Source organism: Callithrix jacchus, chromosome 6, assembly GCF_049354715.1.
Source record: "Callithrix jacchus isolate 240 chromosome 6, calJac240_pri, whole genome shotgun sequence".
In the NCBI taxonomy this organism is placed as follows: Eukaryota; Metazoa; Chordata; class Mammalia; order Primates; family Cebidae; genus Callithrix; species Callithrix jacchus.
In genome coordinates, this window is record NC_133507.1 from 28,045,018 (window position 1) to 28,062,528 (window position 17,511).

General features: G+C 43.3%; 1 protein-coding gene across 9 annotated transcripts in view; it reads right to left on the minus strand.

Moving 5' to 3' along the window:
* The window catches only part of LOC128932340 (uncharacterized), a 48,084-nt gene extending 31,635 nt beyond the window's left edge, over window positions 1-16,449 (minus strand). For 2 of the 9 annotated variants that reach the window (XM_078329068.1, XM_078329061.1), the window contains exons 1-5: window positions 16,227-16,449; window positions 13,359-13,465; window positions 11,461-11,581; window positions 4,754-4,962; window positions 3,716-3,929 (exon numbers count right to left, since the gene is read on the minus strand). In XM_078329068.1, coding sequence (XP_078185194.1) covers window positions 3,716-3,929; window positions 4,754-4,843 — 304 coding nt within the window. In that variant the 5' untranslated portion in view covers window positions 4,844-4,962; window positions 11,461-11,581; window positions 13,359-13,465; window positions 16,227-16,449. Of the gene's footprint in view, window positions 1-3,715; window positions 3,930-4,142; window positions 4,389-4,753; window positions 4,963-8,122; window positions 8,233-11,460; window positions 11,582-13,358; window positions 13,466-14,085; window positions 14,154-16,226 lie in introns of those variants that run through there. The other 7 variants (XM_078329063.1, XM_078329062.1, XM_078329065.1 and 4 more) reach the window with 7 other exon arrangements.
* Window positions 16,450-17,511: the final 1,062 nt, after the last annotated feature.

The following is a 17,511-nucleotide window of genomic DNA, read 5'->3' on the forward strand; positions in this document are numbered from 1 at the left end:
ATCTTAATCTGTGTTACTTATATTACCCCCAGTCATATTACATATAATGCTAAATAAATGCATGATAGGACAAAATATGTTTGAGTCTGAGATCTAAACTGGGTTCTTAGAACTTTTCTTTGAAATGGCTTCAAGACACAATGTTCTTTTGAAATATTTCAGAAGAGAACAATGAAGCAGAGCATCATTTATGGCATAAGTTCCTGAAACAGGACTTGGCACCTAGAGAGCACTCCAGGATGTCTTTCCACAGCAGTGCACCCTGCTCTACCTGATGACTTTAAATGACTGTTTGGTGTGCCACAGAATGGTTGGAGCACTGGTTACTGTGATATTTGTCTAAGTCACCAAAAGAATTCAATTTGTCATTATAGAAAGGTTAAAATGTTTCACATCTAAGTAGGAATTTATCACTTTCCAAGAAAAGTGATACAAAATTTTCTGAAATAAAGATATTAACAACAAACTTTGACTGCGTCTATACTTTGTATTGAGTGTTCTGAACATGTTGCTTTCTTGTTTTATTTGCCCAGCCAGGCTGGAGTGTACTGGCACGATCTCGGCTCACTGCAACCTGCAATTCCTGGATTCAAGTGATTCTCCTGCCTCAGCCTCCCAGGTAGCTGGGATTACAGGTATGTGCCACCACGCCTGGCTAATTTTTTGTATACTTAGTAGAGAAGGGGTTTCATCATGTTGGCCAGGCTGGTCCCAAACTCCTGACCTCAGGTAATCTGCCCACCTCGGCCTCCCAAATTGCTGGGATCACAGGCATGAGCCACCGTGCCTGGCCAAAGAATAAACACTGAAATTGAGGTTTCTGTTATCCCTTTACTGAATACCACAAAAATACATTTGAAACTTACTATCATGCACATACACATAAAATGGTAAATTCTGCACTCCCAAACTATTTTTTCCTCAACTGTTCTGACTTAACACTTCTTACTCGCAGCCTGTGCTTAATGTGTGGGGCCTTACCTGCCCTCTTGCCAGCTTCTCCAGACCAGGACATTCTCAGCTTCCAATCAGTTAGCACAAGAAACTCTTTGTTACCCCTACTTTTATCCTTATCTATTTCAATAAATGTATAGACAGAAGGCAGAGCCAGGAGAGATGGCACATGCCTGTATTGTCAGCTCTCCTATAGGCTGAGGCAGCAGGAGTGCTTGATCCCAGGCCAGGAGTCAGAAGCCAGCCTGTGCCACACAGTGAGGACCCATCTCTTTAGGAGGAAAAATGGAGAGGTAAATGTTGTGTAAAATAAAATGCAGGGCCGGGCGCGGTGGCTCAAGCCTGTAATCCCAGCACTTTGGGAGGCCAAGGCGGGTGGATCACGAGGTCAAGAGATTGAGACCATCCTGGTCAACATGGTGAAACCCCATCTCTACTAAAAATACAAAAAATTAGCTGGGAATGGTGGTGCGTGCCTGTAATCCCAGACACTCAGGAGGCTGAGGAAGGAGAATTGCCTGAACCCAGGAGGCGGAGGTTGCAGTGAGCCGAGATCGCGCCATTGCACTCCAGCCTGGATAACAAGAGCAAAACTCTGTCTCAAAATAAATAAATAAATACAAATAATAAAAAAAAATAAAATGCAAAAGGAACTAATCAAGATGAAAGTAAGTTCTAAGAGAGGTTTATGTTATGGGTAGACCTTAAAATAGAAGACATTCTGGAGTTTGTCAAGCTCTTTAAGAACTGAGTTTAGCATCACTACGACCTCCAATGTCTACTTTGATGACATAGAACCTCAGTTCTGTTCAGCAGCTGTCTCACACAGTCCCTTCAGATCTCTAAGCCTTCCTTTCTGCATCAGCAACATAGGGAGAATATCCACAGGCCTTATTTGTATTTGGAAGGTTCTAATAAGATGTACATGAAAACATGTTTTACATCCTAAAGAATAAGGAAAAGGCTCACTTTGTTCTCTCACTACCTCATCTACCAAATCGGACAGAATATCACACAGAGGCTTGCCATACACCACCAAGCAAGGAGTTTCCACAGGTACTTGCATGCTTGTGTATAAGGTACAATCTATTAAGTCTCATAATTATTTGTTCATTCTTTCACAATTTTTCAATATTCTGAAAAGGGAGTACAGCACTTCCTTGTTACAAAGGCACACCCACCGTGAGGCTTAATTATTCTGTGAAAGAAGGTAACAGCTAAACTGAAGTTTAAACACAAGAGCTGTAAGACATTTTCTCCATACTAATAAAATCTCTGCCATTAAAATGAAAGAAATGAGCTGATCATATTTCTATGTTTTTATGATATAGTGTTTTCTATTTCAGTGGACTTAGTTTTTGTTCAAGAACTGGTTACCCAGAATTATCTGTTGCTAGATTCATCTATTTCTAAAATCCTAAAGAATTTTAGACTGAAGGCTGCTGGCCCTGGCTGATGCCTGTCACCCAAAAAGCCTATGTCACCTGGTTACCAGGAAACAACCAAGTCAGGCTACTGGCTCACAATGCCCTGCCCCACAACCCCACCCAATGGCCCACAATGCCCACCCCTGCTGCTGCTCACCTGGGGTCACTGTTCCCCCCCATGTGACTGCATTATTCATCCTGGGCTGCCTAAGCTTTCCAGTCCTGAGAAAAGTGTGTGGAGGGGAGGGAGGTTGTTATTGGGGGCTGAACTCAGTAGAAAACCCTGTCAGTTCCATTAGCATCTCTGGTTTTCTGAGTCTGGTAGCTTTTCTTTGCTCAACAAATGTAGTGATATACAAACGTTTGACTGATTTTGTAACTAAATGCTCCTCTCCTGTCTTACAAGTGTTAGTTTTTGTCTTCAATTTGACCATAGAAAAAAGAAATGTTTCCTCTCTCCTCCCCTTTCCCATCCTGTAGGAAGGGGAGCCATGAAAACAAACTCTTTTCCATAGGCAGAGTCTGGCCTTCTAACTCTCAAGTCTTTACCTTACAAATTCAAGTCTAAAGTCATTTCATCTCTTTTTGAACCTGTAACCAGGAGCTAGCTCTACCTGTCTTTCAGAACAAGGAGGTAAACAAAGCCCGTGAAGTTACTGGAGAAGGGCTGAAGAGACATTCATGTCAAAGTGGGAATTTTAAAGTAATCACAGCTCCTCGGCTAAACTTTTGGGTAAAACCAAAACAAAAACAACTTCTTTACAGCTCTGGCAGTAACATTTCATACCTTTTGCAGTCATTTTAAGCATGTCCCTCAATTTTTCCTTCTGTTTTCAAATTACAATTGGAAGAAATAAAGCTGCTTCTGTCAAGGTGACTTCAAACCATCTATTAAGAACACCATATAATCTCTTCCATGGCAAACTCTATTTTAAATTTAAGAAGTCTCCAAATATTTGAGTCTGAATTATCCCAATTATTAGCTTCCTTATCGAATAGGAGAAAAGAAATGATTGGGCCTTTAACCGGCTCCTTCACTGAGGTACCATAGTAGCTGGATAGGTAAGGCTAGAGAATGGGATGGAGATTCCAAAGCTGGAGTATCTGAATTTTCATCAGGGAAAGAAAGAGACTAGACCAAAAATGCCTCAAGCAAGAAGGCTCAACAACAAAGACAAGAGGCAGGACTAGCCTTTGACCCCACGCCCAGCCCTGGGAAAGCTGGCTATAGGCAGGAGGGAGCTGGAAACTGAGGATGTCTCTTGGGTGAGGGAATGGGAAGTAGGTGGGGGAGGTGGTGGCCAGAGAGCAAATGGCGCCCATGGCTTCTTTACCTTTGCGCCGCTTTGACTTGATGGGCTGCACGTGCTGGACCTCCGCCACTCCGGGATGTAAAACAGCAGTCTCTGCAGTGGTGGATGCTGGTGCTTCAGCTGCCGCAGACTGAGTCTCACATTCACAAGACAGCACCTCTGCCTCCTGGCATGAGGCACAGCTGAGGCAATCCCCGCAGCCTATGCAGTTCCCCATGAGTGACCTACAAGGGGACTTTCAAAAAAAAGCAACAAACAAAATCAGAAAAAAGAACAATGAGAACACATGGACACAGGGAGGGGAGCACTACACACTGGGGTCTGTTGTGGGGAAATAGGGGAGGGACAGTGGGTAGGGGGGTGGGGAGTTGGGGAGAGATAGCATGGGGAAAATGCCAGATACTGGTGATGGGGAGGAAGGCAGGAAATCACACTGCCACATGTGTACCTATGCAACAATCTTGAATGTTCTTCAGACATACCCCCATACCTAAAATGCAAGTAAAAAAAGAAAAAAAACAAAGCAACACACACACACACACACACACACACACACACACACACACAGAAAAAAAGAAACACACTGAAAAAAAAGAAAAAAGAAAAAGAAAAGCAACAGAGCAAGCGCCAAGGGCAAAAACACTTCTGTGAGAGTAGTCGGAGCTCCTCCTCCTCCCACTGCCAGCTTCCGACTGAAGGCTGCTGGCCCTGGCTGATGTCACAAAGCCTCCTATGTCACCTGGTTACCAGGAAACAACAAAGTCAGGCCAGTGGCTCACAATGCCACTTCCCACAAACCCATCTAATGGCTCACAATGCCCATCCCTGCTGCTGGCCACCTGTGGCAACCCTGACCCTCTTGGTGACTGCATTATTCATCCTGAGCTGCCTGAGATATTCTATTTTTCACTACAGGCCTCAAAAAACTCAGAAATGTCCCTTCATAGATTCTATATAGAAAGCGTGTCTAACTTGTGAATAAAAACAAAGCTATCATTCTGCGTGATAAATCCACAAACACAAAGCATTTCACAGAATCCTTTGGGGCCCACCTCTCACCTTTAGCTTCCTGTTCTTAGTTATTTGGGCTTCTGTCTCGTATGCTCTGTCAGGTTCTAGGCCTTGTAAGGGTGAGTTCCATGTCTCCATTCATTTATATGGGCCCAGGACGTTGGCTCTTGGGAGGGTCTTCATGGTGACTGAGGCCATGGATCCTTTACACTGTTCCTTGAATCCACTTGACACGAAATGCTCATCCTGAAAAGATGCTTTGAAAGTGATGCTTTCAGTCAATTAGTGGTCCACTGTATTATGGATCCTTAGTACCCAATATATGGCATATAAGAAATGAATGAAAAATGAGTAAATGAACTCAAGTGTGCCTACAAGGCGAGAGAAAAGTGGTCCTACTTACTAGGTGTGCTACAAAGGCATCTGGGACCATTGGCTTTGCTATTTGATAGTAGGCCTGGGGCTTTGAAGGCTGGTATTTCCTCATTCTAAACCTCAAATTCCAATAAATTACCACCCAGTGGACAAAGGTCCATGCGCCAGAGCTCTTGGTGTGAACAACATACCTTTTTTGGGTGTGATTAATGGACAGGGACTATACAGAACTAAAAACAATGTTTGTGTGCTGACTACCCACAAGCCATGGTGATAAAACACTCTGTATACATGATCTTATTCAATGCTTGTTACAAATCCATGAAGTGGATTTTTAGACAAACTTTCTATTCTAGAGCTTTCTGGAACAAGAGGCTAGTGTGGTGAGCTTTCACCTACTCAGCAGCAGATTCAGACATTTGTTATCTGATGGCCAATCTCATTACATGTATACTCCTACATGCTTCTCCTCTTCCTCTCATGATTTTACAGCAAATCCCACACATCATATAATTTCCTCCCCGACTGTCTTGGTCTATGTCTGTAAAAGATACAATTTTTGTTTCTTCTTTCAAGACAAGGTCTCTGTCAACCAGGCTGGAGTTCAGTGGCATGATCTTGGTTCACTGTGGCCTCTCCTGCCTCAGCTGCCTGAGTAGCTGCAACTACAGACTCACACCACCATGCCAAGCTAATTTGTTTATTTGTATTTTAGTAGAGAAAGGGTCTTGCTATGTTGCCCGTGCTGGTCTAGAATTCCTGGATTCAAAGGATCTTCCCACCTTGACCTCCCACACTACTGAGATTATAGGTGTGAACCGCCGTGCCCGGAGACAAGAACTCTTTAAAAAATATAATAATCCCAATACCATCATCAACCAACCATCTTACACCATTGCTCTTTATGACTGTCAACTCCCCTTCTAGCTCCAATTTCCAGTCATTTCATGTGTATATTGTTTGAATCAGGATCCAAATAAAGTCTCTCTTTGGGATTGTTTGATTCACCTCTTACAATTTTTTTGATCCTGACAGCTTCCCACTTTGATCTCTGTGCTGTCCCTTGCAGCCCATTTAGTGAATAAATCAGGCCACTTCCCCATACTTTGGATTATGCTAAGTGTATTCTTATCATGCTGTTTCTCATACTGTGAATTCCGCTAATTGTATCTTGTCATGTTGGTTAACTTGCTCTTTGTTCTAGTTTTGACAAATTAGTAGTTTGATCTCAAGACTTGGTGAGATTCAGGTTGGACTTGAGGGTCAGGGCAAAGACTGTGCTAGTTTCTTCTGGGAGGAGGTGTGTACTTTCTGGACATCTTTTTTTTAAATTGGTGATATTAATGGCCATTGATCAATTATGGATTGAACAATGAAGATACTGTTGTATCATTCCTTCTTCGTTTATGAGCTGCCATACTTCCAGAAAGAGATACTGCTACCCGAAGAAGGGCCTTGCATGAAGAAAAAAATGAAGCAAATACAAAAAAGAGATGCTGCTTCTTATAAACTGTGTTACTCACTTCTACAACTTATATAGAAAACACCAGTTCAAGCCTTGATTTCTTCTGTTTACCATTTTTCAAAATGATGGGCTGTTTCATTTATATCCTTCAATGGTGACCACTTCTATTAATTAATTTATTTAGACAAGGAGGGTCTAGCTCTGTTGCCCAGGCTGGTATGCAGAGAAGCAGTCATGCCACTATAGCCTCAAACTTCTAGGCTCAGGTGACCCTCCCATCTCAGCTTCCTGAGTAGCTGAAACCAAAGACACGGGCCCTCATACCTGAGTAATTTTAAAATATTTTGTAGAGACAAAGTCTCCCTCTGTTGCACAGGCTGGTCTTGAACTCCTGGACGAAGGGATCCTTCTAACTCAGCCTCCCAGAGTGTTTAAATTACAAGCATGAGGAACTGTGCCAGCCTACTTTTATTTTTTCAAAAGGATCATTATGAATGCAGATATTCAAACATATCTGATATCTCTCAATTCACTGCAACTATTAACCTTATTAATGTACAAAATGTCCTATCTTTGGTTAGAAGGAGTCCCTTCAGATTGGCCCTTCAGACATGTTGAAATCATCCTAATAATCTTTGATGGATTTTTTGCTATCCAGAGTGACAATATGTTCCAGGCTCGTTACACATTTCTGGCCTAGACCTGGAAGCAGCACTTTCCCAGGAAGGCTTGTTTTCTTTCACTGGGCAATGGTATTTTGAGACTATATTGAGCCAAAATCTTGGTGCTAGGGGTAAATAGTATAATTTTAAAATGTAGAAAGCCGCATGGCGCATGCCTGTAATCCAAGCACTTTGGGAGGCCGAGACGGGTGGATCACCTCAGGTCACGACTTTCAGACCAGCCTGGACAATACGGTGAAACCCCATCTGTACTAAAAATACAAAAAATTAGCTAGGCATCATGGCAGGAGCCTGTAATCCCAGCTACTTAGGAGGCTGAGGCAGGAGAAACAGTTAAGAAAATGAACGAAAGCAAGCCTGCACACAAATACATAAGTATAAAAATAATGTTGTGAGCCTGGGTCTAAATAAAATAAACGAGTAAATGTGAGGCTGCCAATAAATAATTAGATACCTAGATAGATATATACATAAATCCAAGCCCACTTCCAAATACATAAATAAATAAGTAAATTCGACCTCCTTCTCCATAAATATGTCAGCAAATAAATAAATGTAAGTCTGCCTCTAAATAAATCGACAAATAAGCAGCTCCACTTGGTGGCTCATGCTTTTTTTTTTTTTTTTTTTTAGGATTTGTGCTTTTTTTTTTTTAATTTTTTATTGCATTTTTGGTTTGGGGGTACATGTGCAGAACATGCAAGACAGTTGCATAGGTACACACATGGCAGTGTGTTTTACTTTCTTTCTCCCCTTCACCCACATTTGGAATTTCTCCCCAGGCTATCCCTCCCCACCTCCCCTTCCCACTGGCCCTCCCCATTTACCCCAATAGACCCCAGTGTTTAGTACTCCCCTTTCTGTGTCCATGTGTTCTCATTTTTCATCACCCACCTATGAGTGAGAATATGCGGTGTTTCGTTTTCTGTTCTTGTGTCAGTTTGCTGAGGATGATGCTTGTGTCAGTTTGCTGAGGATGATGTTCTCCAGATTCATCCATGTCCCTACAAATGACACAAACTCATCATTTCTGATTGCTGCATAATATTCCATGGTGTATATGTGCCACATTTTTCCAGTCCAGTCTATCATTAATGGGCATTTGGGTTGATTCCAAGTCTTTGCTATTGTAAACAGTGATGCAATGAACATTCGTGTACATGTGTCCTTATAGTAGAAGGACTTATAGCCTTTTGGATATATACCCAGTAATGGGATTGCTGGGTCAAATGGAATTTCTATTTCTAAGGCCTTAAGGATTCACCACACTGACTTCCACAGTGGTTGAACTAATTTATACTCCCACCAACAGTGTAAAGGTGTTCCTTTTTCTCCACATCCTCTCCAGCATCTGTTGTCTCCAGATTTTTTAATGATCGCCATTCTAACTGGCGTGAGATGGTATCTCAATGTGGTTTTGATTTGCATCTCTCTGATGACCAGTGACGATGAGCATTTTTTCATATGATTGTTGGCCTCATATATGTCTTCTTTCGTAAAGTGTCTGTTCATATCCTTTGCCCACTTTTGAATGGGCTTGTTTTTTCCTGTAAATCTGTTTGAGTTCTTTGTAAATTCTGGATATCAGCCCTTTGTCAGATGGGTAAACTGCAAAATTTTTTTCCCATTCTGTTGGTTGCCGATTCACTCTATTGACTGTTTCTTTTGCTGTGCAGAAACTGTGGAGTTTGATTAGGTCCCATTTGTCTATTTTGGCTTTTGTTGCCAATGCTTTTGGTGTTTTGTTCATGAAGTCCTTGCCTACTCCTATGTCCTGGATGGTTTTGCCTAGATTTCCTTCTAGGGTTTTTATGGTGCCGTGTCTTATGTTTAAGTCTTTAATCCATCTGGAGTTAATTTTAGTGTAAGGTGTCAGGAAGGGGTCCAGTTTCTGCTTTCTGCACATGGCTAGCCAGTTTTCACAACACAATTTGTTGAACAGGGAATCCTTTCCCCATTGCTTGTTTTTGACAGGTTTATCAAAGATTGTGTGGTTGTAGATATGTTGTGTTGCCTCTGTTGCCTCTGTTCTGTTCCATTGGTCTATACCTCTGTTTTGGTACCAGTACCATGCTGTTTTGATTACTGTAGCCTTGTAGTATAGTTTGAAATCCGGTAGTGTGATGCCCCCCGCTGTGTTCTTTTTGCTTAGAATTGACTTGGCTATGCGGGTTCTCTTTTGGTTCCATATGAAGTTCGTGGTGGTTTTCTCCAGTTCTGTGAAGAAAGTCGATGGTAGCTTGATGGGTATAGCATTGATTCTGTAAATTACTTTGGGCAGTATAGCCATTTTCACGATATTAATTCTTCCTAACCATGAACATGGAATGTTTCTCCATCTGTTTGTGTCCTCTCTGACTTCGTTGAGCAATGGTTTGTAGTTTTCCTTGAAGAGGTCCCTTACCTTCCTTGTGAGTTGTATTCCAAGGTATTTTATTCTTTTTGTAGCAATTGTGAATGGCAGTTCATTCTTGATTTGGCTTTCTTTAGGTCTGTTATTGGTGTAGAGGAAGGCTTGTGATTTTTGCACATTGATTTTATATCCTGAGACTTTGCTGAAGTTGCTTATCAGTTTCAGGAGTTTTTGGGCTGAGGCGATGGGGTCTTCTAGGTATACTATCATGTCGTCTGCAAATAGAGACAATTTGGCTTCCACCTTTCCTATTTGAATACCCTTTATTTCTTTTTCTTGCCTGATTGCTATGGATAGAACTTCCAGTACTATATTGAATAGGAGTGGTGAAAGAGGGCATCCTTGTCTAGTGCCGGATTTCAAAGGGAATGCTTCCAGTTTTTGCCCATTCAGTATGATATTGGCTGTTGGTTTGTCATAAATAGCTTTTATTACTTTGAGATATGTTCCATCAATACCTAGTTTATTGAGGGTTTTTAGAATAAAGGGCTGCTGAATTTTGTCAAATGCCTTCTCTGCATCAGTTGAGATAATCATGTGGTTTTTGTGGCTCATGCTTTTAAGCCCCAACACATTGCAAGCCTGAGCCAGCTATAGTCACCTGAGTTCACGACATCAAGACCAGCCTGGTCAAGATGGTGAAAGAATCCCTGTCTCTATTTAAAAACATACTAAGATGAAAGTAATTAAATAAATAAGTAAAAATATAAATAAATAAGTAAAAATATAAATAAATAAATGGAAGCCGGGCTTCCTGCCTCTAAGTAAATAAATCAGTAATTATGTAAATAAATAATGGCTGGAGGATATGGCTCAGTCCTGTAATCCCAGCACGTTGGGAGGCAAAGACAGGTGGAACATGAGCTCAACAGATCGAGACCATCCTGGCCAACATGGAGAAACCCGGTCTCTACTAAAAATACGAAAATATTAGCCAGGCATGGTGGCACGTTCCTGGGGTCCCAGCTACAAGGGAGGCTGAGACAGAAGAATCGCTTGAACCAAAGAGGGGGAGGTTACAGTGGGCCAAGACTGCACCACTGCACTCCAGCCTGGTGAGATAGCAAGAATCCATCTAAAATCAATGAATCAATCAATCAATCAGTCAATCAAGAAACGCAAGCCAGCCTCTAAATCATTAGGTAGTTAAGAAAATGTATAAATGCTAGCCTGCACATAAATACATAAGTAGATAATTAAATGTCAGCCTGTGTCTAAATCAATAAATAAGTAAATGTAAGCCTGCCTCTAAATAATTAGATTTGTAGATAGATATACATAAATCCAAGGTTGCCTCAATATATATAATTAAATGCAACCTGCTTTTCCATAAGTACATCAGTAAATAAATGAATGAATGCAGGTTTGCCTCTAAATACATGGATTAATAGATAGATAAATAAATCAATGAATAAATAACCTCACTTAGTGGCTCATGCTTTTAATCTCCCACCCATTTGGAGCCTGAGCCCGGTATATCACCCAAGATCATGACATCGAGATCAGCCTGGCCAAGATGGTGAAAAAAACCCTGTCTCTATTTTAAAAAATAATAAGATGAAAATAAATAAACAAATAAATATAGACTTAAAAAATAAATGAATGCAGGATGGTCTGCTTACTACTAAGTAAATAAATAAGTAAAGTAAATAAATAAACAAAGGCTAGGGGCCATGGCTAAAGCCTGCAATCCCAGTGCCTTGGGAGGCCAAAACCAGCGGATCACGAGGTCAAGAGACCAAGACCATCCTGGCCGACATGGTGAAACGCCATCTCTACTAAAAATACAAAAATATTAGCGAGGCTCAATGGCACTCACCCGTGGTCCCAGGTCCTCCGGTGGCAAAGGAGGAAGAATTGCTTGAATCCAGGAAGCAGAGGTTGCAGGAAGCCAAAAATGGGCCAGTGCACTCCAGCCTGGTGACAGAGCAAGACTTCCTCTAAAATAAATAAGCAAATAAATAAATAAATGTGAGACTGCCTCTAAATCATTATACAGACAGTTAAGAAAACAGATAAATGCAAGCCTGCACACAAATGCATAAATATAAAAAAAATGTCGTGAGCCTGGGTCTCAATAAAACAAATGAGTAAATGTGAGCCTGCCTCTAAATAATCAGATAGCTAGATAAATACATAAATAGAAGTCTGCCTCCAAATAAAGAAATAAAGTGAATTCGACCTGCTTCTCCAAAAGTACATCAGCAAATAAATAAATAAATGCAAGTCTGTCTCTAAATAAATCAATAAATAAGCAGCCCCACTTTGGTGGCTAATGTTTTTAATCCCCCGCCCATTGGGAGCCTGAACCGGCCATATCACCTGAGATCAGGACATCGAGACCAGACTGGCCAAGATGGTGAAAGAATCCCTGTCTCTATTTTTAAAAATACTAAGATGAAAATAATTAAATAAGTAAAAATATTAATATATAAATGCAATCCAGGCTTCCTGCCTCTAAGTAAATAAATCAATAATTATGCAAATAAATAAATAAAGGCTGGGCAACATGGCTCAGTCCAGTAATCCTAGCACTTTGGAGGGCCAAGACAGGTGGAACACGAGCTCAAGAGATCAAGACCATCCTGGCCAACATGGAGAAACCCGGTCTCTACTAAAAATACAAAAATATTAGCCAGGCGTGGTGGCACGCTCCTGGGGGCCCGGCTACAAGGGAGGCTGAGATAGAAGAATCGCTTGAACCAAAGAGGGGGAGGTTGCAGTGGGCCAAGACTGTGCCACTGCACTCCTGCCTGGTCAGAGAGCTAGAATTTGTCTAAAATCAATGAATCAATGATCCAATCAATCAATCAATCAAGAAACGCAAGTCAGCCTCTAAATCATCACAGTTAACAAAATGAATAAATGCAAGCCTGCACACAAATATATAAGTACATAAATAAATGTCAGCCTGTGTCTAAATGAATAAATAAGTAAATGTAAGCCTGTCTTTAAATAGATAGGTAGATAAACACATAAATCCAAATCTGCCTCAAAATACATAATTAAATGTGACCTGCTTCTCCATAAGTACGTCAGTAAATAAATAAATAAATGCAAGTTTGCTTCTCAATAAATTGATTAATAGATAAATAAATCAATGAATAAATAGCCCCGCTTAGTGGCTCCTGGACAATGGACTGCTTTGATAGTGATTTTGTTTTTTCTTCATTAGTAACCAACAGCACAACTAACCAAGAAACTATACACATTCGGGGCCATGTCAAACTGAAGAGTCTGTGCCTAACAAACAATCAACAAATTGAAAAAGCATGCTAAAAATTGTAAGAAAAGATTGGGCAAACATTCAGTTGAATAAGAAGTTATTTTTTTAAAAAGGTACAAGCCAGTAACACTACCAGCTTGCAAAAAAAAAAAAAGGAGAAAAATAACCAAACCAAATAACCTGAAGAGATATTTGTGCAGACAAGAAACTGATGCAACATTTGCAAAAATGTGGTTACCATTACCACGCATGAGAAAAATGAAGATCAAAACCACACTCAGATCTTATCTCACTCCCAACTACAATGAATATAAACAGATTAAAATATTTAAACAGACAACTTCTAATATTAATTTCCACAAAGGGGAACTTTGTGGAAACGTAAATTGAGTATTAAAAGTATGAATCACAGATGGGGGTCCTGCAAAGAATAGAAAAGAAAAATACCATACTATCTAGCATTCCCAGTACTGGGTATACATTCCACTTACCTGTCCATCCACAGAGGGATCAAGAAACTCTCGTATGCATACACTAGGGAATATTCTTCGGACACCAAAATGATGAAACAGTGTCATGTGGAGCAACCGAGATGAACCTAGAAAACATGTTCAATATGAGCTGGGCCATGAAAGACAAACACTGAATCTTAAGATGTCTATCTTAAAGAGGTAGAAACCACAATATTGGTTACCAGGGTCTGGGAGATAGAGGGGGAGTAGGGATTGGTTATGGAGGCATAGTTATCTTAACCTTAAAGGAATCAATCTGAGTGTTCTCCTCCTCAGCCTGATGACTGGAGTTAACAATATTATATTTTTCCAAACAAGAAAGGAGAATTTTGAGTGTTCTCTCCACACAAAAATAATACCTTATGAGGGAATTGAGGTCCTAAGTACCCTGATTTGATCATTACTCAATCTATATGTGTGAAAATGTACCCCTAATTATGCACCTTTATGTTGCAAAAAAAAAGTTAACAGAAATAAATACATATTGCTAAAAATCACAGGGAACCATAAAAACACTTAATATCTAACGGAATCCTGAGAAATACAATCAAAGTGAGGACCCACAATCTTCGATATTAAATCACACTGCCAAGCTGCAGTTATGCTGCAGATAGATAGTACTTGGATAAAAACAATACCTAGAACTGTGGACAAAAATGGGGAGGACAAAACAAGATCAATTCAAACATGGACATAGTCAACTCACTTTGATAAAGACCACCACAATGTGGAAGGCAGAGTCTGCTCAACGAATGCCTTTGAGAAAAATGTTATCTGGATGCAGAAGAGAGAAACAGGACCCCGATTTTACATAATATATGAAAATCAACCCCTGCACCCCCCACAACCCCCCAAAAAAAACAAACACACACACAAACCCCTGAAGACCAGAACAAAAGACCATAAACCACAAAATATTTTTAACTAAAACACAGGTTGAGCATATATTCTGGGTCACTTGAATCTCTGCTCACCTTTGAAAAGAGAAAAAGACACACCGTGGAAGAAAAACCTCATTGACAATTAAATGCTTTGTAACTGATACCTATTTCCTTATATGGATGACCAAAATTACATGCATAAAAGGTGAAAATAAATGTGGACTACATCAACCAGAAAAGTTTCAGCATGGCAAAGAAACTACTTTCCAAATAAAAAAAAAACCCTATATATTAGGCAAAACTTTCAGGTAATCATGTAATTCATGTGTTGTCATCTAAGTTGTATACAAAAAACACTACAAAGTAACAAAACAATCTAATATTTCACAAAGGACCTGAACAGGCAATTCTGCAACATAAAACCGAACAACAGATAAAAGGTCCTCAAAATTAACTATCCAACAAAGTTAACTAACTGTGTGTGGTTTAATTAAAAACCACACAGATAAATTCACACTTACTGAACATTCCTAGAAAATATTTTAAAAAATAGGAGAGGCCAGGCTCGGTGGCTCACACCAGTAATCCCAGAACTTTGGGAGTCTGAGGCAGCAGATCACCTGAGGTCTGAAGCTTGAGACCAACCTGATCAATACGGAGAAACCCTGTCTTTACTACTGATACAAAAATTAACCAGGCCTGGTGGCACCCGCCTGTAATCTCAGCTACTGGAGGGGCTGAGGCACGAGAACCACTTGAACCCAAGGAGAAGGTTGCCGATCTGGGGTCACTGCAGTCTCCACCTCCCAGGGTCAAGCAATTATCCTGCCTCAGCTGGCCACTCCCGGGGATCTGGGGCGAGGCGGGGGAAATCCCAGCCGCCTGGCCATCATGCTGAAACCACATCTCTACTAAAAATACAAAAATTAACCGGGCGTGCTGGCGCCCGTCTGTAATCTCAGCTACTGGAGGGGCTGAGGCAGGAGAACCACTTGAACACGAGGAGGAGGTTACAGATCTGAGGTCACTGCAGTCTCCGCCTCACAGGCTCAAGCAATTCTCCTGCCTCAGCTTCCCGAGTAGCTAGGATTACAGGCACCCGCCACCATGCGTGGCTAACGTTTGTATTTTTAGTAAAGACAGGGTTTTACCATGTTGTCCAGGCTGGTCTCAAACTCCTGAACTTGTGATCTGCCACCTCAGCTTCCCAAAGTGCTGGGATTACAGGTGTGAGCCACCTTGCCTGGCCGGGTCAGGAGTTCCAAACCAGCCTGACCAACATGCAGAAACCAAGTCTCTACTAAAAATACGGAAATTAGCTGGGCGTGATGGTACATGCCTGTAATCCCAGTTACTTGGGAGTCTGTGGCATGACAATCACCTGAACCCGGGAGCGCAGGTTGCAGTGAGGCCAGATGGCACCACTGCACACCAGCCTGGGCAGAGCAAGATTGTCTCCAAAGAAAAAAAAAAGGAACGCGGGTATGCTTTTCGAGAAAAGTTTCCATCTACAGCGTATGAGTTTTCCATCCACTCATACACTGTAGATGGAAACGAAAAGTCAGAATACACACCACGGAAAACAGCTACATACCTGGAGACTCCTCAAAGAACTGACACTACAGACGTCCCCTGCTCTATTGTGCTCTAGCTAGGTCTCTTTCTAAAGGTCCGGAGACATCAAAATAACCCTGGACCTCAGCTCAGAGGCCCGTGGGGCTCGGAGGGTCCCAGGTCCCGCGCTTCACCGCAGCCTCTGGGCCAGGCCCTCCTATATGCTGGACGTGGGTCGCACACCGTTCCCGGCCAGGGTGCGGACGCTGGGGCGGCCAGGACCCCACAACCGCCGCCATGCAGACTACTGGGGCTCAGATGCCCACAAGGAGTCAGGGCCCAAAAGCGAGCGGCGGGGAAGGAGCAGGGAGGCCCAGAGGCTTCCCGGTGGGGTCTATGCCCCGCCACTTACCGCGGAGACCTGCCTCCTGCTCCCCCATCACGTGGAAGCCACCACCGCTGCTCAGAAGCTCGCTGGGACCGCGCCACCACTTCTGGGCGCCGCAGCTTCTGCTCCCTGAGACACGACTCCTTTTCTGCTCCACCGGACCGCGCCGCCAACTCTGGCCGCCGCTTTCGCTCTCTCCGACCACACCGCCACGGCTTCCGCTTGCTTCAACGACGCCGTGGCTTCTGCCGGGGGCTCTGCCGGAAGCGCCCTCTCAGCTTCCGTAGAGGCTCGCACAGCGGCAGCGTCCCTAGCGATTGGCTGAAGCACCACCCCCTCTTAAAGGGGCCGCGGCTTGGACTGCACATAAGCAGCTTCGCCTTGCGGCACAGGCTGAGCCTCTGCCCAGCCCCAGAGGTGGACGAAAGGCACCCAGTCTCTCCTCCCGGCTCTGGGACCCTAGAGATCACAGGAGTGGAGCCCTGTGACCCCAGCCCCGAGATCAGCTCTCTTTGCCTCGGGAGCTTCCAGGACCTGCCCCTGCCCTCCTCTGGACCCCAGCTTCGCGATCCGCAAAGGAAGCGGCCTGGCCGGAGCTCTGGGGTCCCTCAAGTGCGGCGCCTCAGCATGCAGGCCGGGCTCCCTTGTCCCTCTGCAGAGGGGGCCCTTAAAACCACGGAAAGCTGGGGGCTGGAGGGACAGTCCCGAGGGCCGCAGGGCCTCCCCGGCCTCCCTGTTCGCATCCGTCCTGTGGGAGCCTGGGGGCCTCCTAGGGCCCAGACACCCGCGGCCTCACCAGGGCTGCCTGGGTCACCCGGCTCCCCAGGATGCAGGCAGGGGCTCTGGTGTCCCGCGCTGCCGCACCTCAACTCCATCCTAGGTCAGCACCTGGAGGGGCCCTGTGGACTGGACCCAGCCAGCCCCTTCCCAGGGAGAGGGGCCCTCCTCGCATCTGTCTCTGTGCCACCCACGGGAGGGCCGTGCTGGCCTTTCCTGGGGATCTGGGGCGAGGCGGGGGAAATCCCAGCCGCCTGGCCATCATGCTGAAACCACATCTCTACTAAAAATACAAAAATTAACCCAGGCGTGGTGGCGCCCGCCTGTAATCTCTGTTACTGGAGGGGCTGAGGCCGGAGAACCACTTGAACCCGAGGAGGAGGTTACAGATCTGGGGTCACTGCAGTCTCCGCCTCACAGGCTCAAGCAATTCTCCTGCCTCAGCTTCCAGAGTAGCTGGGATTACAGGCACCCGCCACCATGTGTGGCTAACGTTTGTATTTTTAGTAAAGACAGGGTTTTACCATGTTGT